This window comes from Doryrhamphus excisus, linkage group LG10 (genome assembly GCF_037039965.1).
Source record: "Doryrhamphus excisus strain RoL-2023G ecotype Guam linkage group LG10, RoL_Dexc_Guam_v1.1, whole genome shotgun sequence".
NCBI lineage: Eukaryota > Metazoa > Chordata > Actinopteri > Syngnathiformes > Syngnathidae > Doryrhamphus > Doryrhamphus excisus.
Genome location: NC_136366.1, coordinates 14,727,666 through 14,754,693, shown reverse-complemented (window position 1 = coordinate 14,754,693; position 27,028 = coordinate 14,727,666). Strand labels below are relative to the sequence as shown.

At 40.2% G+C, this 27,028-nt stretch overlaps 1 protein-coding gene across 11 annotated transcripts in view; it reads right to left on the bottom strand.

The window, feature by feature from the left end:
- Window positions 1-16,851: 16,851 nt before the first annotated feature.
- The window catches only part of vav2 (vav 2 guanine nucleotide exchange factor), a 152,629-nt gene continuing 142,452 nt past the window's right edge, over window positions 16,852-27,028 (bottom strand). For 6 of the 11 annotated variants that reach the window (XM_058050475.2, XM_058050492.2, XM_058050484.2 and 3 more), the window contains 6 exons: window positions 26,019-26,135; window positions 24,789-24,876; window positions 24,583-24,706; window positions 22,662-22,751; window positions 21,577-21,731; window positions 16,852-20,294 (listed from right to left, as the gene is read on the bottom strand). In XM_058050475.2, the coding sequence (XP_057906458.1) occupies window positions 20,247-20,294; window positions 21,577-21,731; window positions 22,662-22,751; window positions 24,583-24,706; window positions 24,789-24,876; window positions 26,019-26,135 (622 nt within the window). In that variant the 3' untranslated portion in view covers window positions 16,852-20,246. The remainder of the gene's footprint in view (window positions 20,295-21,576; window positions 21,732-22,661; window positions 22,752-24,582; window positions 24,707-24,788; window positions 24,877-26,018; window positions 26,136-27,028) is intronic. The other 5 variants (XM_058050490.2, XM_058050496.2, XM_058050497.2 and 2 more) reach the window with 2 other exon arrangements.

Below are 27,028 nucleotides of genomic sequence, written 5' to 3'. Positions count from 1 at the left end.
ATGAAACAACAGTCATTCATTGATGAATTTTCAAAAAAGCATGTTCAAATTGCAATGTAGCGGTTTATCAAAAATAAATATTTTATGATATTCCGCTTATTCCGCCATTACGCCATTCCGTGTCATCAAATTAAACATACACATGCAGAGAGTTTGCAGACACTGGAGAATAATATTCATTCATTCATTCATTTTCTACTGCTTTTCCTCACGAGGGTCGCGGGGGTGCTGGAGCCTATCCCAGCTGTCTTCGGGTGAGAGGCGGGGTACACCCTGGACTGGTCGCCAGCCAATCACAGGGCACATATAGACAAACAACCATTCACACTCATATTCATACCTATGGACAATTTGGAGTGGCCAATTAACCTAGCATGTTTTTGGAATGTGAGAGGAAACCGGAGAACCCGGAGAAAACCCACGCATTCACGAGGAGAACATGCAAACTCGACACAGAGATGCCCGAGGGTGGAATTGAACCCTGGTCTCCTAGCTGTGAGGTCTGCGCGCTAACTACTAGACCGCCGTGCCGCCGGAGAATAATATATATTATATAATTCAGCATTACATTGGATCATCCTGTAATTCAAGTGACAATATATGGTCTAACAGCGAAAACATGCATTATGGAGCAAAATAAATACACAGCTACCTGAAGTGGAACCAGAGGAAAGCTCTGTTGGGAGATTTTGTGGCCTCTCGGCTTGTGATAAGGAAAGGACAGTGGGGCAGAACCAATGTCGCCTTTGCAGAGCATGGTCTGTTTCCCATTTGAGGAAGCAGTTATCTCCATGTTGCGCCTCATTACTCCCCGAGTGAGTTGTCACTGTACTCAACCTGCCATATGGCCTTCACAGCAGAACCTCCACAGACCTTCTTCCACCCAGCTTGCCCATATTCTGCCACACAGCAGGATGCCTCCCTGTGGAGAGACCGCTATGACAGCTAAATATGGGAACATGGGCATGGGATGCCCGACTTGCCATAAAAAAGATACTGGGGTATTCTCAAACTTTACTCCTGGATTACAAATTATTGAATGTGAAGTGAGGATTAAAAGTCAAATTTTACATATGACAATTTTAACATACTTAACATATTTTTAAATGTGAGAGGTCTTACACATATATAGCAATCTTAGCAATCTATAGTCAGTTGAGGTTTTGGTTGAGGTAGGTAGGTTGAGGTAGAGCTGGTTGGCATGTGGAATAAATGAAGTCCTGTAGCGTTGACTGTGGGAACGGAACTGCAGGAGTCTGTTGGAGAATGAGTGCTGTTCCTCTATATCGTCTGACGGAATTAGTAGGTGGCGTTGTTCATGATGGAGAGCAGTTTCTCCAGTGTCCTTCTGCCTTTCACTGTTACAAATGCCTTCAACTGAGTCCCGATAATCTAATTTTGTAGTGGCAAACACATAAGGAGCATCTGAAAGGGGCATCAGATCCTATTTGCTGTTGGTGAGGAATAGTTGGAACAATATTCCTTTAGCCCGGGCAGTTTCTGTGACTCTGTCCTCAGCCAGTGTGCTTTTCACAAGCTGCCGAGCTCTGCTTTTAGCACTGGTTGAATTTGTCATGACATGACAAACAGTTGCACTGATGCATTTTTTGCATTCCCCTGCCTTTGATTTAATATGATTAAAATCGATAAAAAGACTGTCTCCTTTCTTTCTGTCTTTTTTCTCAAAGTAGTAAGCAAATATACGCACCCTAGAACAGTGTTTCCCAACCTTCACAATCAAGGTACCATATTTTCTGCATGATAAAGCAGTGTCAATTATGGGATTTCTGTACTTAACACATACATAAAGTGCACCGAATTATAATGCACATGTTAACAGTATAGCCTGCGCTATAGTGTGGGAAAAAAATTACATTAGATAATTATCACAGCACACCACTAAACAAAAATGTCACAAAAACATGTAATTATGTACTTTCCGCCATGAAGGGGAGAGAAGCTTTTAATTGTTCTGTCTGGGACTCTACGTAACTGGAATAGATACATTAACAAATGCATTTGTAGAAAATCATTTTCAGACCAATTTAGTGAAATTGGATAATTTCCAGTGGCAGACCGACACAATAATTTTCCACAGCACCTTGATTGGGAAACACTGCCTTAGAAATGACTAAGCGGAGTGGAGTGGTGCCACCTCATCATAAAAACTATGTTTGAGACAGAAAAGACAGGAAAATACAAGATAAAGAATTTTTTAGTCTGAATTTCAATTTTGAGATTTTGCAGAGCATATATGTTTGCGGAACGTCTATGTTTCTCATATTGCTATGAACCATTTATCATCTTTGGGATACATGCTCATAAGTACATAGACACAATTTCACCAGGTTCCAGGACACCTGCAATATTTTTTTTCAAAATGTAACTTTCTCTGGAAAAACGATATTCATGCAATATACATCATCCCTGAAGTTAATAAATAACAGATTTTAACTGGGTTGTGAGATATATTTTTCCTTCTTTTCCACTAATCTCTTACTGATACAACTGCTTGTCTTGTCTCATTGATGATAAAAGACTCAAAGGAGGAAGCCCGTTCCACTTCACTTTTAATCCTGAATTTACTGCATCTGCCCTGTTGTCATGCTCATAATTCTGCGCATAATAATTTCTCCAGGAAATAGCTCCAACTTCCTGATAACAAAATCCCTGCAGATAAAAAAGGGGAGGATGGTGTGTGCCACAGATATAACGCTGGAAACACAACACCTTGTCTCGACACTTCTCTTAGAGGAAGAATTTTTCAACAAATAGCGAGGCATGTAAAATAAGAAAATATTTCAGGTTCTCATCAAGCTTTCAGAGAATGAACAAAACTATTGCAAATCTTGATGTTTTTGATAAAGCTCTCAAATGGGCAACGTGCAGTGAAGGGAAGCATGTGAGCTGTACCTGAAGTACTCTCCAGTGAAGAAAACAGCCGCAAGCATGGCTCCTGGCCAAAGAACAAGCCTGCTGTACAGTCCCAACTCTTCCAGCAAAAAGGGGCGAGGGCTGTAATAACATCCCCTGTAATGAGAGTGCTCTGAAAAGTTAAATTACATAGCTGACCACCACATACAGCATGCTGCCAAAAATACTTTTTGCTGGCCAGTCAATAAACCACAGGCATGGCAGTCAAAGAGTCAACTCAGGGCTTGATGATTCCCTTAATCATCAGAATAGAAGTTGAGTCGAAAGTCGTGTAAAATGTCTTTGTAGCGTCCTAGAACAACTGTATTATTAATTACATTTAATTTGTTTATGTTTAGGTGATGAAAATCAAATGATTCATAGCAAGAAAACACAAAGTCGAGATGTAGGATTGACAGACTTACTCTCAGTATGTAGCAGCAGCTCATGTTCACACCTACTTTGTCACACTTTTCTGGTCACCTGCAATGGATGGGTGCTGCACTGACGTAGTGCAATGCCTCGAAAGCCAGCAGACGTACCGAGTGTGTGAGAGGGAAGTGACTTGAGACTTGACTTGCCTCTGGAAGTCTGTGAGTCCACGTGTAAAGAAGGGCGTTCACCAATACGCACCGACCATCAAGTGCTGACGATGCTGCTGACCACTCGAGGTGCAGTGCACAGACTCATGATGAAATTTCTGGTGCCTGACCTCCTGAAAAGGTCTGTTGCTGTCATGAAACAGAAGACAGAAAAGACCCTCCTGATGCAGCTCAGCCGAGTTTGCGTTACTTCTGTTAAGGCGGTCCATTAAGCACATTAGGACGGCAGTGTGCCATCCAGAGAGCAATGAGGGGTTGAAAAGGCTAAATAAATTGCTGAACAACAGAATCAGGGCCTGCGTGGGGGAGGGGCGGGTATTTAGCAGAGGACGACAGTTAAACCCTCGAGACCAGTGGTCCCAGACACTTTTTAGTCCACGAACCAAATAACATTTGGGGGTACTTTTGAGGAGCTTTTAAAAGCAAGTGAAGAAGAGATGAATAGCTGATTTGATGCACGTCCGCACGGTGGTTGAGTGGTTAGCGCGCAAACCTCAACTAGGAGACCAGGGTTCAATTCCACCCTCGGCCATCTCTGTGTTTTCTCCGGGTACTCTGATTTACTCCCACATTACAAAAACATGCTAGGTTAATTGGCGACTCCAAATTGTCCATAGGTATGAATGTGAGTGTGAATGGTTGTTTGTCTATATGTGCCCTGTGATTGGCTGGCCACCAGTCCAGTGTGTACCCTGCCTCTCGCCCGAAGACAGCTGGGATAGGCTCCAGCACCCCTGCGACCCTCGTGACAAAAAAGCGGTAGAAAATGAATGAATGAATGAATGAATGCTATGTCCAGCGTCCCTTCCAGTTGGCAGGGGACTGGGTGCGGGTCAAACACTCTAACCACCACAACAAGCCGGGAACCTACTGGTCGGAGCGGCGCCGGGTGTCCTGGTGGTTCAGTTTAGTGACCTACCATCTGGAGGATCCCATTGGCACACAAATTGCTAGAGTAGGTTACCCTGCTCCATGCTCGACTCCACTGACATTTCTTGAGTGGCCATCTGTGCCTGGAAGTCTGGTGAGTGGCCATGGCGCCCTCAGTAAGCAGGGGGGCCCTGGTCTGCCACGAGGACTATGTCATAGAAAAATAGGTGGGTGAGAGTTATGATTGTTTGTTTCTATTCAGGGAAAAAATGTTCATAACGTCTGTGGGGGTTCTTGTTATGGGTCACTGTTTCTTTAAGATTTGGCCGTCAAGTCCAACTTGTCTTCTGTCCAACATAGTGCTTTTATTGTAGGCTCCACAATGTGTTCAAACACTCCATATAATAAATATAACTATTCATCTATCCATTTTCTATGGATGCTCACTCGGATTGCAGGGCTATGCTGGAGCCTATCCCAGCTGTCTTCCAGCAAGAGGCGTGGTACACCCTGGACTGGTCGCCAGCCAATCACAGGGCACATATAGACAAACAACCATTCACACTCACATTCATACCTACGGACAATTTGGAGTCACCAATTAAGGCCTTCACGCTAACCACTCGTCCGCCGTGCAGCTGCCAAAATGTCATAACTTAATTAAAAAATTAAGCTAATTAGAATTTTCTTGCTAATCAGTGATCACTTGGTGGAAACTATTCAGTATGATCTATGACAGTTTTGTCGGATGTGTGGATGTTTTTTTTCGGCATTCCTCACGTTTGTTGTATAATTCTAAGAGACAGGATTAGAATCGCAGATAGGTTGTTAGCCTGCAGTGTATAAATCTGGTAGTGAAATGCATTATTTGATTTGACAGTTAACTCAGTGTTGCTGATCGTCTATATTGTGACATTTCATGTGCTGAAAAAAAACCCTGAGGGACAGACGTGGGAATTCCTAACCCACTCTGACATGACGATAAACAAAAACAAAGTGGCCTGAACAGTGAACCATCGTTTTTCTTTTCAAAATAAGCATGTGTTTTTTTTACATTCGAACATTTTTTTATGTTTTTGTATGTTGTTTTTGTAAGTTGGAGGTGAGGCACTGAGTTCCCTCTGTCTCATCTAGTAATCTGCTACATTGACTTATTGATTCCTCGCATCTGTTGCTAATTTCATTTCATTTCATTTTCTACCACGGGGTTTTCTATAGGCGGGGTACACCCTGGATTGGTCGCCAGCCAATCACAGGGCACATATAGACAAACAACCATTCACACTCACATTCATACCTATGGACAATTTGGAGTCGCCAATTAACCTAGCATATTTTTGGAATGTGGAAGGAAACCGGAGTACCCGGAGAAAACCCACGCATGCAAACATGCCAACTCCACACAGAGATGGCCGAGGGTGGAATTGAACCCTGGTCTCCTAGCTGTGAGGTCTGCGTGCTGCCCTGTTGCTAATTTATGTTTGATTATTAAGTTCAGCCTTTGGCGTCTGTCTGGTGTTGGGACATGCATGTTTTACATGTTTCTGTTGCCTGACCCCTTTTTCTGGTATACTACTGTTATTTAATGAAATACTTTTACCGCCACTTAGGTCCCATCTCTGCATTGTCATGACATTGTCAAGCCTCTGCTTTTCGCTGGCTCCCCCCCTTTTTCAACGTTATTTTAACTTCCATTCATTCATTCATTTTCTACCGCTTTTCCTCACGAGGGTCGCAGGGGGTGCTGGAGCCTCTCCCAGCTGTCTTGGGGTGAGAGACGGGGTACACCCTGGACTGGTCGCCAGCCAATCACAGGGCACATATAGACAAACAACCATTCACACTCACATGGACAATTACCTATGGACAATTTGGAGCCGCCAATTAACCTAGCATGTTTTTGGAATGTGGGAGGAAACTGGAGTACCCGGAGAAAACCACGGGGAGAACATGCAAACTCCACACAGAGATGGCCGAGGGTGGAATTGAACCCTGGTCTCCTAGCTGTGAGGTCTGCGCGCTGACCACTCGACCGGCGTGCCGCCCTAATAAATAGCAGTGTTTGTTTATTTTAACTTCCATGAAATAAAAACAAAACACTCAGCCAACATGGCTGTAACACATCTTGTTGCCCATAGTCAGACCACCAAAATGAAGCCTGCCACTAAAATAAAACAGGTGGCAGTTGGGTCACTCCACCAGGGGGGTATATTTCTATCCCCCTTATTTTCCCCTGCTTTTTAACTCCAAATGTTGACAGGGATGTTTAGCACATGCCATCATCGAGATGCAAATTGATCTCAAGCAGTTTTCGCCTGTTGGGTTTTTTTAGCTTTAGTTTTTTGTCCACAATATATACAATATTTGGGAAGCATGATGCGTTTTTAAAAGGGTGCTTTTGCCTCTTGAATACCTCATTCCCCTCATACATAATAATGTTGTTTACCGCGTTGCTTTTGGTTGTAATTTTACCTGCTGAATGCTGTTCCAAAACTTTGCAGGTTGCATACAGAATAAAATGAAGTTCTGATAAATATCTTCACATGTCTTTTTGTTTCCCATTTTACAGCAGCCACGACATGATTTACAGGGATGCATACACTGGGACAAATACTGTTCCTCTGAATAACTATGAGCCTGTGCTCAGAATACAGACAATGACCCAGGTCTCAAAATTGGAAGTGAGTAGGAGGAAGGAAGGGGAGTTAAGCTGGCTCAATCCCAGACAAGTCTTTTTTATCAGCTGGGGGATGTCGATAAAAATTGTTTGTCTCGTGTCAAAAATAGATGCGTTGTTGGTGAAAGAAAGTAATTAATATACAGGACATGTTTCACTGTTATAGTGCAGTGACTTATCCATGAAGTTACTACATCATTATCTTATTTCTGTTATTTATTACAGTAAACATTATACTAAGTGTGCTGGCCCTGTGCTGTCAGCTGAACAACCAGTCTCTTTGCCCCTTAAGACCTTGTTTGCTTGTTGTCTTGTCTTCCTAATCATGTGAAACCACAGACCTCAAGCAAATGAGAGCGACTATTTTGTGTGCAAGAAACTGTTTAAGTGTAGGTTGAAGCACATCTTCATTTTTATTTACATTTTATAATATCTTGGATCTTTTATGACAACCTGTTTATGTGTGTGTGTCTTTACAGATAACTAAAATAATTAAAAAAATGATGGGCGAATAGACAAATCCGCATTGTGTTGTTTGGTGCAGTGCTTCTCAAATAGTGGGGTGGCACCCCTTGGGGATTTAGTATATTTATAATTTTTGGAAGTTTGGAAGGATTTTGTTGGAGTCCATACAACAACACCACACATCCTTACTCAACTAATGTACATTTTAAAGTTGCCCAGATAGGCTGCACAGTGAATAGTGGTTAGCCCGCAGGCCACACAGCTAGGAGACCCGGGTTTGATTCCCTGCTCTGGTATCTCTGTGTGGGGTTTGCATGTTCTCCTCGTGCATGCGTGGGTTTTCTCCGGGTATTCCGGTTTCCTCCCACAAGATTAATGTTAACATTGGGCAGCAACATTGGGCATAAGTTATTTATTTTTATTTTATTTTTATGAACTATGTTTCATTTGGTCATGGTCACAATAATCCACCAGAGTTTAGAGAAAGTGAGTTGAAATGGACAAGGTAGTGCAAGTGGAACAAACCAATGCTGCTTGATCATTTACATGATGTCTGCAGTCAGGTGTTGCCTCTGTAAACCTTGACTACAAGTTTCAAATAGTAGTAGTGGTGTAGAAGCAGAGAATAATGTATACTTTATACTTTTTGGCATTATATATAGATTAAGAAAATATTGAAGAATCTGCTGTTTTATGATTCCATCATTTTTTCAGTGGGAATTTCAAGAACATGAAGTTCAAACAAAGCTACAGTTGTTCGAGGATACTTTTCTTCCCTAGCTGCCCACGCTGGATGTATTTCCTTTCATTTTGTAGTACAAGATTCCTGAGCTCAGACAAGAAGTAATGAGCACACGTGCGTATGTAGTAATGCGTATGTCATATTATGTTGTGAGAGAACATTATTACCGAGCCTCGCAAAAACATTACAAGCCTCTGTGGTATAATCGACGGTGTGTGGTTACCATGGTGCTCATGTTTGTACAATCAGGGAGAGTTGGAGAGTTTTCCTTCAGATGAGTACCTCTCTAATTTTCCTGGGATTTGCATCGATGCATGTTTTCCTGTGAGACTACACAAAATATCTTTCTTATAGCTGCCCACAGGACAATGTCTGTATTTTTGTATTTTGTCCCCTCCAACACACATTGCGCGAAGGAGTTCCATTAATGATAACTTCTATACAATGACCATGCAATATGCAATTTCAATAACCAACATGTACACAGCTGTAAATAGGGTATATAACGCTTGATTTGTATGCCCTTGATTTTGCACTTTCTATGCTCTTGTGTGCTTTTTACTCTGCTTTTGCTGCTGTAAACTTGGAATTTCCCCTTGTGGGACTAATAACGGCATACATTATCTTTATGAACTGGAATTCATTTGGGTAGAGATACACTATATAAATATTTAACTAGAGAGTCAGGCAAAATGATACTACACATTTGTAGATTAAATAAAAGGCAAATAAAGTGAAGAAACAAAAAAGTGTGCCATTCTGTTTCATTATGTTTTAAAAATTAAATCAGTTCTGACGGTGTGAGGTCGGCCTGTTGCAATTCGTTTCAATGCAGATCCAGTAGCTCTGAAGTTGGTAACCCATAACAAGATGGTGTTTCGAGCTGGTACGGGATCATGTCTACCAAGATTGATGCGCAAATGGAACGCTTGTTGCAGTTACAAAGCAAGATGGTCACCAGTCCAATTCATGGCAGCAACTAAAAAAGAAATGAAAAACAATGGCATTATAAAGGAACAAAGCAAAATGGTATTATATGAAAAAAATGGCATTATATGTACTTTTCAAAAATGAAAACACATTTTTGTTTCTTTACTTTATTTGCCTTTTATTTAACCTACAAATGTTCATTTTGCCTGACCCTGTATATAAGGTCAGGGTTGAGGAACTTGAGGTGCATTATCAAAAAAACAAACAAACAAAAAAAACCTTAAACTGTATTATGGAAAGCAGGAAGTGAACAAATGTAACAGTTACTGACTGAACCAGATGGAGGGGTAGGATTTAATAAGCTTTGCTTCTTCCTACTCCTTTTGGACATGTGGAACTGTGAACTGATTATGTGATGCACTCAATTGTAATCTGATGCATGTTCAAATGAAATAAAACCATTACCATAATTAATCAGGTTTAATTGGGTCACATGTTGCCGCCCTTTTTATTTTTACATATAAGTTGGAACCCGGTTAATTCAGGTAAAGCATACTAATTAGGGTTGTCAAAATAGTGCATTAACGGTGGTAATTAATTTATTTGATAAATGACTTGTGTGCATTTAACTCATGTGCATCATGTCAAGCCACAACTCTGTGTTTTGACGGCAGATTGTGACCCAATAGTGTAGCTTAGATGACTGTAATTTCCGGACTATAAAGCGCACCCACTAAATTTAAAGTGATTTTTTTTTTTTTCCAAAATAATGTTTTTTTCATCAGTTTTCAACCACTCAGATGTCACCCAGGAACTTGTATTTTCAAACCTTTGCAGTCCCTATTGGCTATTTATTGTTGCATTGTATGATTCTGAAAAAAAAAGCAAGTCACCTAGTATTTACTGACAAGTGTACATTTTTTTCAAGTGTCCACCAAGCTGCTTTCAAAGTACTTTTCAGATTAAAATTTTCAACTCCTGGAAACCGACTGGTGTCATATTTTTTTTGTGTGCCCACCTCTTTCAAGGACTTCATTGTGGAGAAGGTACAATGCAAAAATATAATAAAATATTATTTGTTTGATTTCAGCAAAGCCATCGATGCCTGAGTGCTGGGTGGAAGAATGGGAACTTAAGAGGGTTGAGAGGCTGTGTCTCTGCACTGTCAGACTGCTAATGGTTCTGCTCCCATAAAACAAGCGTGAAGCAGAGTGGCTGGAGTTCCCCCCTCCCCAATGGAGCCACACAGAGTAAGTGTGACCCCTGCTGAAGTCATCATGCTACTACACGTCAGGGGGGTCTGTAAAATGTCTCCAGATTGGGGGAGACTGCCAAGCCAAGTCAGCCTTATTTGTTTTGGACTTAGTAAAACAGCAACCACGGCTCAACATGTTGAAAAGTACATGATACAAGATGCTCAAAAATAAAAAAAATACACAAAAAAAACATATAATAACATACAACAATATGCAACAAATGATTTAGCCAGAATCAAGGTCTGCAGAATGAGATCCACAGATCTGAGTGACCAGAAAGGGGCGTGCAGATGGAACAACTGGCATATGTATGATGCAGCAAGCCCATTCAAGGCAAAAGAACATCAATATGAACTAAAATTGAGTCATATGCTCCCTCCGCAATGCGTGCGGCAGCCAAGACAGAGGTTTGACTGACACCAACATAGAATGAATTACAGAAATCCAGCAGAGTTTCAACAAAGCCATCGAACACTGTCTCCGAGCCATCTTTCGAAAGAAGATTCTTAGTTTTTTTCACATGAAAAAAGTTGTAATCTGCACGTCCAAAAGCCAAGTTTGTGACTGTAGCCTTGTAAAACTAGATGGCACATATCCATCGGGAAGGATCCATCAGAAGCACCAGGAACAAAAACTAGGGCCTCAGTCTGATTTTCACTAAGAATTAGATCATAATTCCTCAAGTCTGTCCAGCAAATTTTGCATTGAGTAAGTGTCCTTCTGCTTTACAAGCACATATGGGTATCATCTGCACAACAATGGAAAACAATTGTATTCTAAAAAGGTAGCCAAGGGGCTGCAGATACAAAGAAAACAGCAGGGGTCAACGAATTGAGCCCTGTAGGACACCACAAACCAAAGGAGCAGAGGAGTTTAATGGTTCGATATGTAAAATTTGTGATCCACTGTGTCAAATGTAAAAGAACTAAAATAACATAGGCTACAGTTATGCGTGAGAGTCATGTTTTGAGCAGGTGAGTCATCGCGTTCACATTTACCAGTAGCATTTTCTTGGTAACAACCACATCAAAACATGGGATTTTAATAAAACATCTGAATTGAGCATCATACCCTGCAGTGTGAACGCAGCTATCGTCTGTCTCCATGTCTGTAGCCAGGAGGATATAATATAAGCACAGATTCAGTACTATGGAAAGATTTCAAACCAGACTGAAAAACCTTTCCGATAAAAAGGTTTTTGAGGTCTTTGAGAGACAAGGGAGCTTGGAAAAGGGCCTAAAGTTGGGCTGTAATTGTGAAATTACACGATGGATGGATGGATGGATGGATGGATGGGTGGGTGGGTGGAAGGATGGATGGAGTTGCCTGGCTCCCGTATAATACAAGAGGCAAAAGAAAATAAATAGATGACATCAAATATGAACAACAATGTACAGCATGAACAGTAAATTGCACAAATAATTTAAATAATTTTGAATATATAATAATAATTTGAAGTCATGTGTGTGGGCAGGTAGAGGTGCTTATTTGGCATTCAGCAGTCTGATGGCCAGGGGGAAGTAGCTGTCTCTAAACCTGGTTGTGTAAGCCTTGTCCATGCTGGGGGTGTGTGGGGTCAGAGTAGATCCGACGGGCTCAAATACTATATTCAAATGTCAGGGCTGTTTGTAGTAAGTTTACTGCTCAGAACAGGTTCCCACAAAAATACTGTATTTAATGAAGGAGCCAGATCAGCATTTATCATTCCAAAGTGTACCATGCCGACCTTAACCGTGGAAACGTGTTCTTCCAGCTGCTGCGACCCTCTTGCTGAGCTTTGCAGGAATGTACTTTTGCCAAGTGAACAATGCTGTCGGAGCAGAGCGCTGTCGGATCAACTGGAAAACAAGCAGACGTAAGGCAAAACACCCAGCAAGGACTCATACTCACACGTCAAGAGGTCACCATCTTTATGCTTCACTTTTGGTAATGGTTTTATTTCATTTGAACATGCATCAGATTACAATTGAGTGCATCACATAATCAGTTCACAGTTCCACATGTCCAAAAGGAGTAGGACGAAGCAAAGCTTATTACATTTTACCCCTCCATCTGGTACTTTTACAATCATAATAACTGTTACATTTGTTCACTTCCTGCTTTCTATAATAGTTTTTTTTTTAAATAATGCACCTCGTACCGAAGTACAAGGTGATATGAGCATCCAATGACATAATGTGTACCATAGTAAGTGTCAATATAGTGATATATATAGCACATCATGACTGGTTCAAGACTCTTCATCCTTGTATTTAGCAAACATCAACTGCTTGTATTGTTTCTTGAATTGGCTCATCGTTGTGCATTGTTTGAGGTCCTTACTCAATCCATTCCATAGTTTGATTCCACATACTGAAATGCTATGGCTTTTTAACGTAGTCCTAGCATATAAGTGTTTCAAATTTGTGGAACGTTTTGCCAAAAATGTTTGATTATTATGTATGCAGCATGAAGAAAGTCACCTCCGAATCATTCTACGGCAATTCAGTTGCACCTTCAGAACTATGCTAAAAACACAAGCCATACTTTTTGGGGAAACACCAGTGGTTCACCTTCCTTACTTCAACAAACATGTCTATAGTTTCACACAAGATGAGGTAGCAAAGGTCAAAACGGCACCCCCAATAGGTGTGCTGTGGCCTACAGTTTTCTGTGACTTACCCAAGGGCACCTCGACAGTAGTCAGAAATAAGACACTGCCTGGCCAAAAAAAAAACAACCTCACCGCCTTGATTGAAATAAGCAAATAGGTAAGAGCCTCCCATTGGATTATTACTGCATGGGTGATTATGGTTCAGCTGGCAAGAAGTTACTTAACCCAAATTAATGTCGTGAGTAGTAGTAATGCTGGATTTGTTTCACAAGTATGCCGCCCCAATGATTCGGATATTCAAAGGATTCAAACTGTGACCCTCCCGGTTCCATAGCCACCCTGTGTGATATGTTATTACTGAAATGTCCCCAAATTTCTCAGTGAATATTTTGAATAATTGATTGGATATTTATAGTGCTTTGCAACACACTCAAAGTGATTCACACTGAGCCCATTATTCATCCGGTCCACAGTCCCACACTGGTGGTGGCAAAGTATTTCTACTTGCTGGAGGCTTCATGGGTGAGCGGGATTCAAACCAACAACCCTCGGGCCACTATACCTCTTGAACCACTGCTGTTCCAACAAGACATGAATCCCAAGTGACAAAACTGAGTGGATTTCTATGAATCTATAGAATTTGATGCTAAAGAAATAGAATGAGATTAATTCTGAGTGTAATTCTAGTTTAACATGAAAAACTGAGAGTCATCTAAATGAGGAATCAGTGTAAAAATCCTAAATAAAAGTGAACAGGACAAAGGAACATAAAATAATTGATCTGGTGACTGTGGGACCACCCGGAGGGAGAACATTGAAGGCAGCAATGGAACATTTGATACCAGTGTGTCCTACATAATGCAAGAGAAATGTCAAATCATGAAAGCAGGCAGAACAAAGAATCGAGAGTACTCTGAACAGGATTTTAATCAATTCAAATACAGAAATTCACAGACTGACAGGGAGAGTGTCCAACTGGCACCAAACATCAAATGCTACTGAAAAGGGCACCTGAACACAGAATGAGGGAAAATCCGGTCGAAATGCATCATCAAAGAAGCAAAGTAACATCACAGTTTTTAACAAGAGTGTCTTTCTAATCATTTATCCCAGAGCAAAATAAAATAACTATCATAAACTATATCCTGGTTGTAATTCTTGTTTTCCAGCTCCAAACAAAATCCGATTATCTGTCTGCATTGTTGTTTGTTCTCTGATTCTTAACTTCATCCTATTGGACTGCATTATTGGAAACAAAGGGCCTAACTTGGAACAATTCCCCAATGAAATCAGGTACAATTAGGAGCTGTTGGGAGGGGAGGGGGGCAAACTATGGGGGCACATCCAGCCCGCTAAGAGTTTGAATCGGGCTCACCAGTTGCCTCCACAGTATTAAATTTAAACGTTTAATATATAAGCTGGCAACATGCCTTGCAAGTAGTCAGAGTTAGTGGTGGGCAACACTGTTCATTTCAGTGAACCGGATCGTTTCATTCATTTCGGTCAATTGGTCGTTAGCCTGTGATCTCCCCCTGTGCATAAACCCGGTCAGCCGTGTCGAGTCAGTCCGTTCACTCATGTTCACGTTCTGACTCAACAGTGCAACAACACATGGTGGTGTGTCGGTCATGAACGGACGGGTCAAAAAAACTAGTTCTTTTTTGTGAACGGAATGAACGAGGTCACTGACAGTGTCGGTCAATCTCTCGGTCTCAGTCTTTTAGTCAGATAACCCCACCCACCCACAGAGCGAGACACTACGATAGGATAAGACAGGCAAGCACGCAGATAGTCCCGCCCTGCAAAAGGAACGGTGAACTGACTCTCCAGACAATCAAAAAAAAGCATTTGCAACTGAACGGACTGAACGGGTATTTTAGGGGTGATGATCTCGTTCGTTTCGTTCACAAAAAATAACCCGTTCGTTCATGACCGACAAACCACTAGTCAAACAAGTGAACAAATTTGTGACAAAATTGTAACCTAAATACTACAATAATGTACAGTACTGTTATTTCCGGTGTTAAAGCTGCAGCCACTAAATTTAAAGGATTTATACACGTATACTGGAAGCTGTACCGGATCCATGTGGTAAAATGTAGTCGTAAAAGGCAACGTACAACATCTCGCAACCGACACTCACTTTCATACCTACAGTCACCATCGATCGGGAATCGATTGTGTAGTTCTACAATGAGTGGTAGCCATTCTGTTCTGTCACTTTTGAAAAAAACAGTGATAAAATGATTCGTCGATGTTTTTTTGTTTATTTGTTACCACTTTTTGCCTTACAAAAGTTCAAATCATGGAATTGCCCGAAAAGGAAATATTTGGAAGAGAATGCGGCATGACAAGCTCCTCCAGCGACAACAATCTGTCACTGACCCGCCATCTTGACATTTCTATGACACTATTTGCAAAATAGTAAGTGCCCTCCAAAAAATGTTGTGGTTCACAAGAAGTGAAGAAAAACCCCCATTCTTTTTTTTTTTTTTCTTCTTTTTTACGTTGAAATGTGTGCTGTGTGGGCGGACAGAAGACAGAGGAGCTCCTCAAGCCATAATCTTGACATGTGGTCTCCTCAATGTCTGTGATGTAGAAGGCTTCAGACGAATGAAGCATCACAGAGAAGAAGCTCATGGGAGAGAAATGACACCGGTTGCTCTCATATCTGTCATTTCATGGATTGCGGAGGTAAACACACAAACACTGCCTGAGACGGGGAAGGTACAAGATGAGTCATACTGCAGCTCAAATTAGTTCCAGGATTGTACGCTGTTAAAAAAAAAAAAACAAAACACTCCTACCTGTAAGGCAATACAGACTTTCAGGCTGAATATTAACTAACAAACTATATATACAGATATTTTCAGGAAATAAAAAGGGACATTCCTCCAAGCAATATTGAGCAATGGCAACTGAACCACCATCCGGATCATTGATATCAATATCTGTGCGTAGTAATACTGCGTAATAATGGCAACACTGTAGTTTAGATGTCACCGTACCCCTCAAAGGGACCCACCCCACTATTTGAGAAACACTGATCTACAGTATCTATTACATAAGCACCAGGGCCAACACGTGGGCTGTATGGTTTAAGTGTCAGAAAATGGATAAATGAATAAAGTAGCTGATGTGGGATATCCATGGCAACGGCACTTATCATTGCAATGAGGGTTTTGGTTATATTGACATAGCTGCAAAATTGCATTTATATTAAAAACCCTTAAAACATTTGGAGATGTTTTTTCATTCTCCAGCAATGATGTGCTTTTCTCCTACTCACAAGCCGATGTGCTGTTCAGAGGTCAAACTTCAACATATTATTGATATGTACACGACTGGTCTTTGGCGTATCATGCAAGTATACAGAAATATGGTCTCTGTCCACTAGACAAGTACTCACCCTTTAGCCTCTGCTTTGAGAAGAACAGCAGGGATCATCAACAGTTTTTTTTAAGCTCCAAAGTTTGCTCGCCTCCAGTGTGAGACTGCGAATGAAACCAGGGGGAGTGAAGAAAGAGGTGAAAAGGTTGCAAAAGCAAGTAAACAAGAATATGTTGCACGCTAAGGCATCATTTTGATGCTTGCATTTCTTTCTTTTTATGGTAATGGTTTTATTTCATTTGAACATGCATCAAATTACAATTGAGTGCATCCCATAATCAGTTCACAGTTCCACATGTCCAAAAGGAGTAGGAAGAAGCAAAGCTTATTAAATCCTACCCCTCCATCTGGTACTTTTACAATCAGTAACTGTTACATTTGTTCACTTCCCGCTTTCCATAATACAGTTTAAATTTTTCAACAAATTGAATTATTACAATATAAATCAATATGTTGTGTTTTTGGTATAAATGATACATTTTAACAAAATAATTCATTCATTCATTCATTTTCTACCGCTTTTTCTTCACGAGGGTCGCGAGGGGTGCTGGAGCCTATCCCAGCTGTCTTTGGGCGAGAGGCAGGGTAAACCCTGGACTGGTCGCCAGCCAATCACAGGGCACATATAGACAAACAACCATTCACACTCACATTCATACCTATGGACAATTTGGAGTGGCCAATTAACCTAGCATGTTTTTGGAATGTGGGAGGAAACCGGAATACCCGGAGAAGACCCACGCATGCACAGGGAGAACATGCAAACTCCACACAGAGATGGCAGAGGGTGGAATTGAACCCTGGTCTCCTAGCTGTGAGGTCTGCGCGAGACCGCCGTAAATTATTTAATGACATTTTAAAATGTTACCTTTTTTCTTGTGTCTTCGATCAACCACTAGAAAATAGATCCTAATAATATAATAATTTAAATGTATCGTTGATAGCAATTAAGAAAAAAAACAGTCTCAAATCTAAACAAAGAGAGAAATATTTATTTCATGATAGACCTCATTTGGAAATATTCGACCATTCAAAAAATGTACACGATGACGTACATATTTTTCTGTGAGGATGTGCTGACAGGAGCTGAAGTATAAATAGCTACATGCAATGGGTTGTTCTTGTTCTTGTCCACTACATAAACAGCGATGAGCTCGCCGCTGACTCAAGACAACATGGAAACCTCCTGTGTGTGCATCCCCCCCAAACCCCCACCCTCAACAATAATAGACTGTGCTTTTTGCATCATAGACAGTCAAAAAGAAGCAAAGCATCCACAGTGGACGTGCTCAATGCTCGCACTTTACTTCTCAGTGAGAATGCAATTCAGAAATTTAATAACTTTATAACATGTTTGACCCATTCTCATTATTAAATGTATTTGCATTACATAACGGCTACTTTTAGCCATCCAGGCATTGTGGTTCTTTTTTGCCCAATGGATATTTCCAAGAAGTACTGCACAGACACTTGTGTAGGTGGCAGACAGAACAGAAAGTAATTCTAAATGACCGTACTGCAAGTAGCTGAGTGAGACTGTCAATAAATACCAGAAATGTGTGAAAAGGTATAAAATACATCCAAGTGTATAATGAATACAGCAGTAACAAAATCTGTATGCTAGTGACACTCTACATGGATTTGGATCTATGTGGATGGATGTACACCAGGGATGTCCAATCTTCTTCCAGCATGGGTGCAGCATTAAAGATTCTAAAGCCAATCCATAATTAAAAACGTAACTTTGGCGTATATACGCTAGACTACCTCGATAACTAGTTACAGCACACACGGCGGATGAATGCAGGCTGCACAAAGTGCAAAGATACGGCGCGTTTCTCGTCTCTGATGCCACAGATGAATACGGCGTGTGCCTCAATCGAAGCTACATGGAATAATATTGAAACATCAATGTTGAAACATCATCTACTATGAAAAGGAGAGCGATAACTAAACACATCTCATTACAGTCACCCCTCGTTATATCATGGTTGGTATATCGCAATAGGCATTAGTATTGTTATGAGACATGATATTACATTACTTTACCTTTTGCACTGCATGGAGACTGGCTACTGAGCTAGTAGAACTGAGCCAACATGCCATGGCTGAGATCAAATGGAAAAAAAAAGGTTTGCCTCGCATTCCATGTGGAAGTGGTAAGTTTTTAGTTTCTTTGTCTTTCTTCTCCACTCTGTTTGAAATACTTTCTTACGTTAGGATATGTAAATTGGACAGGCTAACTAGCTAGCTAGCTAGCTCGCTATCTTGCTATGCTAGTGGCAGCCGTCTGTTATGTCCCTGCAGATATCCCTTAGGGAATAAAACATATTCAGCAATTCAAAGAAGTTATGTAAATATTGCATTCATTAATATTGAATCCTACTTAGTGGAAATGTACTTATCACAATTGGGTAACCGCAACAAATGAGGGACGACTGTATTGAGCATTTTTCCAGTTGTCTGTACTTCTTATCATTTTATTACAGCACTTTCCATGTTCTTAATGTGTTGTGTGCACCATGTTAATTTCAGTTAAATTTAGATATAAAATCAAATTGCCACTAAAACACACAGAACAGAACTAATTTGTGACATAAGAACCATCTGTGATAATTGATTTTATTTTTAAAATGTGCCGACGGCCAGGATAAATAAAAACGTATGCTGAAAATGGGGGCACTTGGACACCCTTGATGTCTACAGTGCTAAGTAGTGACTGGACTGGATGTAGATGGAAAGACTTGGCACTGAATCACACCCCCTCAACTATTAGCACACACACTTCTCTTAATGGCAGTTTAATTGTCACCAGTCGACACAGCACCAACGAGGATTTCACACGTAACAACTGGGAGCAAAAACATCTGATCATCTGTAAAAAATAAAATAAAAATAAGGCAAAGTACAAAGAAATGAAACTCCATGCAGACTTATTGGTTCCATTTGTGGATAAAAAGACGGAAGCGTGAAGAGGTGGTCTTGTTTCCCTTCCGCAGGACATCCTTGAATAATGTGAACCGAGAGTGCTTGATCCTATGACTTTGGATTTCCTGGAGTCCACACATTATTGTGTTGCATTCAAGGACTCAGATGTCGAGTCTTGCATGTTTTTCCCTTTGCATGTGCACAACTGGTCCTTGTTAGCGATGGTAATGTTCTTTACTGGCTGATGTCAAGGTTCACTAAGCGTTCTTTCAAAGGCACCGAACTGTACAATTGTGTTTGTGTGGGCCGCACATGGACACATGCATACATGAGAAGCCGAGCCAGGCAACAAAGTCTCTTCCCTCCACTGGAGTCAGCCCACAAGGCATCACCATGACAACTAAGGCAAAATCTGTCAATGTGGGAAAAAAAGAGCATGTGTCTCTTTTCCCCCTTCTTACTTTACTTTACTCTGCAGATTTTTTTGTTGTCGCTAAAATCCCCACAATAACAATAGTCATGGTAATAATATCTATTCAATAAATTATCTATACTGTACATTTATTTTACCTTGCAGAGGTTTGCAAAGGCTTTTTCTTTTCTCGACGTAAAGCTATGCACATGTTTGTTTTTGCCATGTTCAATGAAGCCTCACACAGCAAGCCACGTTTTCCCCTCTTGGCTATACAGAAATCAAATGGGGAATCCTGCTAAAAGTATAAGACAAGCAAAGCTGAGGCATACTTGAAGACAGGGAGGAAAGGTGCTTGCGATCCAGCAAAAGCATCAACAAAAACATTTCCTGTAGAGTGAGGAGTTTTCTCTGAGATCAGCAGATAGATGGTTCCTGATTTTCTTTTTTTTTTGAAACATCGAGCCCTTACTGGACTCCTTCTTCATCCACATAGGTCGAGGGAAACCATCCAATCTGAAAAGACAAACAAATCGTATTAAAATATAAAACTATGTAAAGGAGTAAAAATATGGGACAAGTGATGTTGACAGACATTTGATAAGCAGTTTGGCTGGACTGACACATAAATAAAAAAACACTTAATGCATTTCGGAACAAAATGATGCATACATTTGATGCTTGAAGGACATTTGCATTATTTTCATATCACTGCGTGCTCTCACGCAGCAGCCTCATCCATCTTCCTTCGAGGCTTAACCAAGCGCTATTTCAGCTGTTGCCAAGCAACAGCTTATTCCTACTTGTTGAACATTTCATATAGCTGCTCAAGTTATAAAGTTACAGTATACGTACTGTGGATACTGTATGTGTGTGTACAATAATAACAGATTATGTGGAATTGAACAATATGTAGGAATATATATTTTCCGTGATTGATCAATTAGGGCTGCAACTAACAATTATTTTCTCGGTTGATTAATTGAAATGACAAGCTTCAGAGTAATGGGTCAGTGCTAAGACAGACCAAATCAATACGAACCAAACAGTCGTTAGTGGTTTGGTCTGGCACGTATAAGAAAAGAGGCAAACATGTTCATCATGTTCATGTGTTTGATTATCTTGTTTTGCCCGAAAACACAAAAATAAAGAAAATTAAAAATATTCACATTTGAGAGGCGGAAATAATAGGATATTTACAATTTTGATATGACATTTATGCATTCTAATGACTGGCACTGAAATGTCCATCTCTTTTTCTTGGTCTTTGGGGGAACAATCATTGTCTTGGACTATCTGTGTGCTTTGGTGCATAGCAGGTGAACAAAGTATTGTAAGAAAGAAATACAACAGAAGGAGAAAGCACTGGCTTAGCCCACCATTTTAAATACAACTGAATGATCTACATGAATAATCTTTTCATATGCATCGGAGTGTACGGACTGCAATCTGTTGTGATAATGACATCGTAAGCATAATTGGTTATTGACCGTGAAAGCATGAAAAGCAAAACAAATATGTTTACATCTACAAATGAATGCTGGTGCTTCTTTTTGTAGGGACGCAACAGTACCCGCCACTCGTTGAGGGGAGCAATCCATACCTTCATGTCACCAAAAGTCTTTCCCCTCGATTAATTGTGAGTTACCCTGATCCCATCTGCTCTGTCTTTTTATTCTGTGTCAAACAAGGTGTTTGTTCTTAAGCCTAATTAGGTAGCGGGACCGCAACGAATAAACAAATGTCTAGGAAACAATAACGATGGCAATACAAAGAAGAACTCTGAATGTTTACTCACACGCCCGTTGGCCTCACCCTTCCACCAGCCTTGGTCTCCACCGATCTTGCTGTAAATTTTGACAACGTCTCCTTCTCGTAGTGACAGTTCTCTCATGTCTCGAGCTGCAAAGTTATACCTGGCCACTGCTGTGCTGACCACACGAGGAGTAAACACTGCAAATGTAAGACAGAGAAGAGAACCGAAAGCTCAGTTGATTAATAAATTAATCGACTGTTTATAATTCATGACTATTAACTAATTCGCTATCATACATGTATTTATTTTTTATATTTTTTCCTTTTTCTGGCTCCCAAAGATGTATTTATATGTCTTTTATGTTTTTTTTTGCAAGAGAGGTGATGATGGAACTCCACAATAGCACAGTTTTAACCCGGAAAAACAGCATATTTGCCAGGTAAAAAAAACATTATGCAGCAACTAGGAAGTGAAAAGGCTAGGACCAGAAAATTACGGATTGATTAAAAATTTTAACGCATGGACACGTGTGCTTCAAATGCATCTTTTCACCAAAACCTTTTTTTCTCAGTTGTTTGGAACTGATATTTTGCTGTAACTTACCTATGTTCTACTGCTGATTAATAAAGAACTCATCTTTCTGATTAAAGATGAGAGTCTAATCTTTACTTTGGTATAAATAACGTCTATATAGTCCAAGAACACAATATTCTTTGTGCCTTGAGAAATCAGTCGAAATCAAAACAAAAATGGCTAGCACCGAGAGGGACGGCTTTTGAAAAATGGCTGAGATTGAATGAGTTAAAGATGACCATCACTGTTTTGGAGGAATGTGAGCACGAGGTCAAAATACTCAGTAGAAAAAAAAACAGCCATTACATGTGACACATTGTATCTAATAATGTATGGTTTCATTATGGAGTGGAAGATGCTGTTCTTTTGTTGACTTAATGATGGGATGCGACCGTAGGAAGACTGAAAAGGAAAGGAGTGCCATTAATAAGATGAACAAAGCAGAGCAGAAGTAGTGCGCTTGGGGTCAGCGTGGGCGCTTGATAAAAAAAAAAAAAAAACAATGAAAATGTGACGCAAGATGAAAAGTGCAAGAGACATACAGAAGCGACTACCTGACCAAAAGGGAGCTGAGCTTGGAGAGGAGGAGAAGTTCAGGCCTTGTGGACTGAGGAAGGAGAAGTTGTAGGAGGCGCAGGTGGCTGCTGAAAGGAGGAAAGAAAGGAGATGAGGAGACAAAGACATAAAAGGGGAGGAAATGTTTTGATGCACATGCAGAGCCAGAGAATGAAAAAAAGACGAAGGCCACGCATGTCTCTCATTCAGGTTTTTATTTGTTGGCCTTTAAACCTTTATACATATTCATCGACCATTACTTTCCTACATTGTAAGAAGGATGTCGCTAGAGTCAATGCACATTAATATACACTAATATAATAATTATATTTGTAGTTTTAATAAACCAAAATCAAACATTCTTGAAGAATAAACACTCATAAGCCCCAAAGGTCAAGCCAATGAACAGAAACATCATTAATACAGTACTTACTGCCATATTTTGTCTTGAGCGAGATATGTGAGCGCCTAATACTATTGCAGACTGCTTAGAAGGGTTGCCATGGAAATAGCAGAGACGATCTTAACTGATTGTGAATATGTAATTTTAGGTTAAAATCAATACTGCAAACTTAAGGAAGAATATGAGATTGTTGCAGGGCATTGCAGCACATTTGCACAACTTTGTATGCTTTCTTGTCCATAGCAGATTTCAGAATTCTGTTTTTATATACATTTCATTGCGTTCTATATACATTAAAATGTATATTATTCAGGAAGTAATAGTGAGTGCAAAGAATCTACTCCAACTTGGGATCTTTGGCGCCCCCTTTAGGAAGGCTTGTGCTATGAATTGAGGTTTGACTGAAGGAGAGTGGCAAGACTTGCATTCCCCCGTGGCTGAGAACAGACAAGTAGCATTTCATACACTCAGTGTTATTTATTCTTTTCCCTCCCCATAATGTTGACAGTCCGGGAGGAAAGCTGATTAGATTTTGAATACTTGCACCGTAGTGTTGCTTCCATTTCAAACAAACGACAAATAACACATTTGCAGGAGCAAAAAGACTCATGAGAAAACATGATAAGTGCACTTGAGATGTGTTTATCGACATTCTCATGAACTATTCACACGTTTATTGATGCTGTTAGTCTGGGCTAAAATATTCATTCATGGTGTTTATTCACATTCCCATAGCTATTCTTAAGTGAGGCCGGATTTTTTTTTTCCAGTTTGATTTGAGGAATTCCCAAGGTAGAAATGTCTCCTGATGTACTTTATTACACAGTAAGATGTAAAGATGTGAAAATGCATCTTTGCTACTATAGAAAAATTGCAGACCTATATATCTATGGAGTGACTGCATGATGCAGATTGTCGGTTAAGAAATATCAGGATTTCTAAATAGGCATGTGGGCCACATCCTGCCCGCCAAAAGATTTCATTTGGCTCCACCAAAAACCCAAATAATGTAAACCATTGAAGAAAAGTGCTTTTTCATGCAGTACTTCTTCCACTCTACAGGTGGCAACAGCAAGACATACGTGTCACAATGAAGCAGCGGTAGAAGAAGACAGTAAATATGGCCCTATGGACTTGTTAAAAAACGTAAAGTAGACTTTTAACAGAGACTAGACTACAATATATTGGCTTATAAGTGCTATGGATAATTTGGAGTCGCCAATTAACCTAGCATGTTTTTGGAATGTGGGAGGAAACCGGAGTACCCGGAGAAAACCCACACATGCACGGGGAGAACATGCAAACTCCGAGGGTGGAATTGAACCCTGGTCTCCTAGCTGTGAGGTCTGCGCGCTAACCACTCGATCGCCGTGCTGCCCTTTGTAACAAACAATGAGGCAAATTCAGATGATTACTCTGATCGCCTCTGATTACTGAAGGGGCGTGGCGTGGGGACGATATTGAACATTAAAATATATGATTCATAGCTTAGCATTCTACATCGTGAGAGTGCTTACCTGGCGAGCGCGTGCTGGCCCTTGTTAGCGACCGTTCCCGTGATTTGTATGGATATCGCAATGTGGTATCCAGTAGCTTGAAACTTTCCTTGAGTGAATGGGACTGATAATACTCCACCAGCTCCTGTTGTACAACACAAGGAATACAGTACATGTAGTTGGTTCATTCGCGATTGTTAGTGTTTATTAGAAGTATGCCATTTTACCAAAAGGCTCTCAAACTTCTTGGCCTCGGTGATGTGGATCCAGCTGTCTTTCTCAATGACTTTTATGTGTTTCACTTCTTCATTGAATCTGTTAGGAAAAACAATGGTATCACAAAATTATTCATACAACTTTATGTGTGGGTTTATGTGTGTAAATAAAAGCCATAACAACTGAGATGCTGTCTGTGCATAAGATCCCAACCATGGCCATGTGCTGTATTTATTTATTTTTTTTTAAAGAGGAGGCTCATAATGGGGTGGCAAGGCTGAACCAAAATTTTTGTCCAGGTGCGACCTTGTCTACCATACATTATTTACAGTATATAAAATGTGTGTGGCAGAAGAATACATAGGCAGAGGACGTATGTACACACATAAAGTAGGTGCAATATTGTTCTTTTTAGTTAAATGTGTGCCATTCGTGATGTTTCTCAGGCTTAAGGCAGACTCTACTGATTGCGGTACATCCGAAAAAAATAAGAAAGTGAAATGAGATGTCGGAAAATATTGAGCAAGTATAACATATGAATAGATCAGTCTCTACGAAATGGACAGTGGTAAGTCTTTTCCCCCGTTCCAGTGTGCAAGACTCTTTTTTTTCTTATGCACACATTTCAGCTTCCTATAACTGTATTTCATATGTTCTCAATCATATTTATTTTATATCAATCATATTTATTTTATTTAACAACCCAATACAATACACTCATATGTGACTTTTCATTTGTATACACCAGTCATTATTTGCACTATGACCAATTTACCATTGCACTAAAATTAATATATCTGCAATATGTCTGCTCCTGCATATGCTCCTGTGCAATACTATGTGTATATTTTGGATATCTTGTATATATCTTGTTAAATTGTCTTTTTTTACTCTACTTTTATATCCTTTTTTTTTTACTTGACTACTGCACTGAAAGGAGAAGCTCTCGTTGTACATCTTGTATAATGACAATAAAGGCCATTCCATTCTATTCCATTCCGTTCTTCATATTTCTGACCTGCATGTTCATTTTGGTATAAATAATATTTCCCGTTTTAGAAGCTCTCAGTGTAAAAGAGGCTTGGGTTACTTTCTTTCACTGGAACAGCCATAAACAAGAAAGTCATTTACAGCGTGTTAATTAACGATAACATGCTACCACAGTCTCTTTTTCTGAAACACTTGATGATAAAAGCCTTTCTGTTGAGAGTCCCACCCCCCATGTAAAAGAAGAAACTCACTTAATGCTGATGGCAAACCTCTCTGCTTCAGCCGTCCTCTCTCTAATGAGGTAGGTCCCGCTGCTGTGGGATTTTAAGAGGTTATCCGCCTGTTGACGCTCCATGTTTCCGGCAAACCTATAAAGAGGAGCAGGGTATGAATGCAGAGACAAGTACAAAGTCATTTCATCTAATGGTAATGTCTTGACAGATCTGTCACATTGAATAGTCACGGGTAGGTAGGAATGGGCCGGTATGATATTCTGACGGTATGATAACCTTGGCTTTCACTGTATTATATTAGCAAAATGCAAAATAGCAAAAATGTTACGTTATTCTTTCATAGTGGTGAATCATAGCAGGTGAATGTGTGATGAACAGATGAACACAATGTACAAGTTATATAAAGGTTTTACTTTTGCATCTCACTGCAACGTTCAAGGACTGACAAACAAAATACAAAATCTCACTGCTTGATGACAAAAATGCCTGTCTTTGACCATGCCTGTATGGAATACAACCAAATCAGCCTATCAGGTCAAAAAGTCACTACTTTTTTCACACTCTTTGAACCCTGTAGCTTAAACAATGATGTGGCTAATTTATGACTAAAAGAAGTACAGTTCCCATGTAGTAGTAGTGAAGTGGACACTAATATCGCGTTTTGAAGTGTTATGCAACAATTGTGTTTTTATCTTACAAATCTTAAGTAAGTTTGATCAAGTGTAGCATTACTACACCTTCTGCTTTGGACTGCTTATATTCTGGTGAAAAAAATTATCACGTCTCACTCATCGGAGCTAGATGGAGTGTGACATTGGGAAGGACCACAAGGTTTATAGTGTGTCCTTCTGTGTAAATATATTTTGTTACAGTATGGACACCTGAGGCTTCTAGACAAGTACAGCCGATATAGGTACAATTTCTTTCTGTTTAAAATTGATGGGTGCTTATATTCCAGTGCGCTCATTGGTAATTTAACCAGCCATTGCCAAAAAAACGTGGGATCTTTGGCCAAAACATTGGCTGAT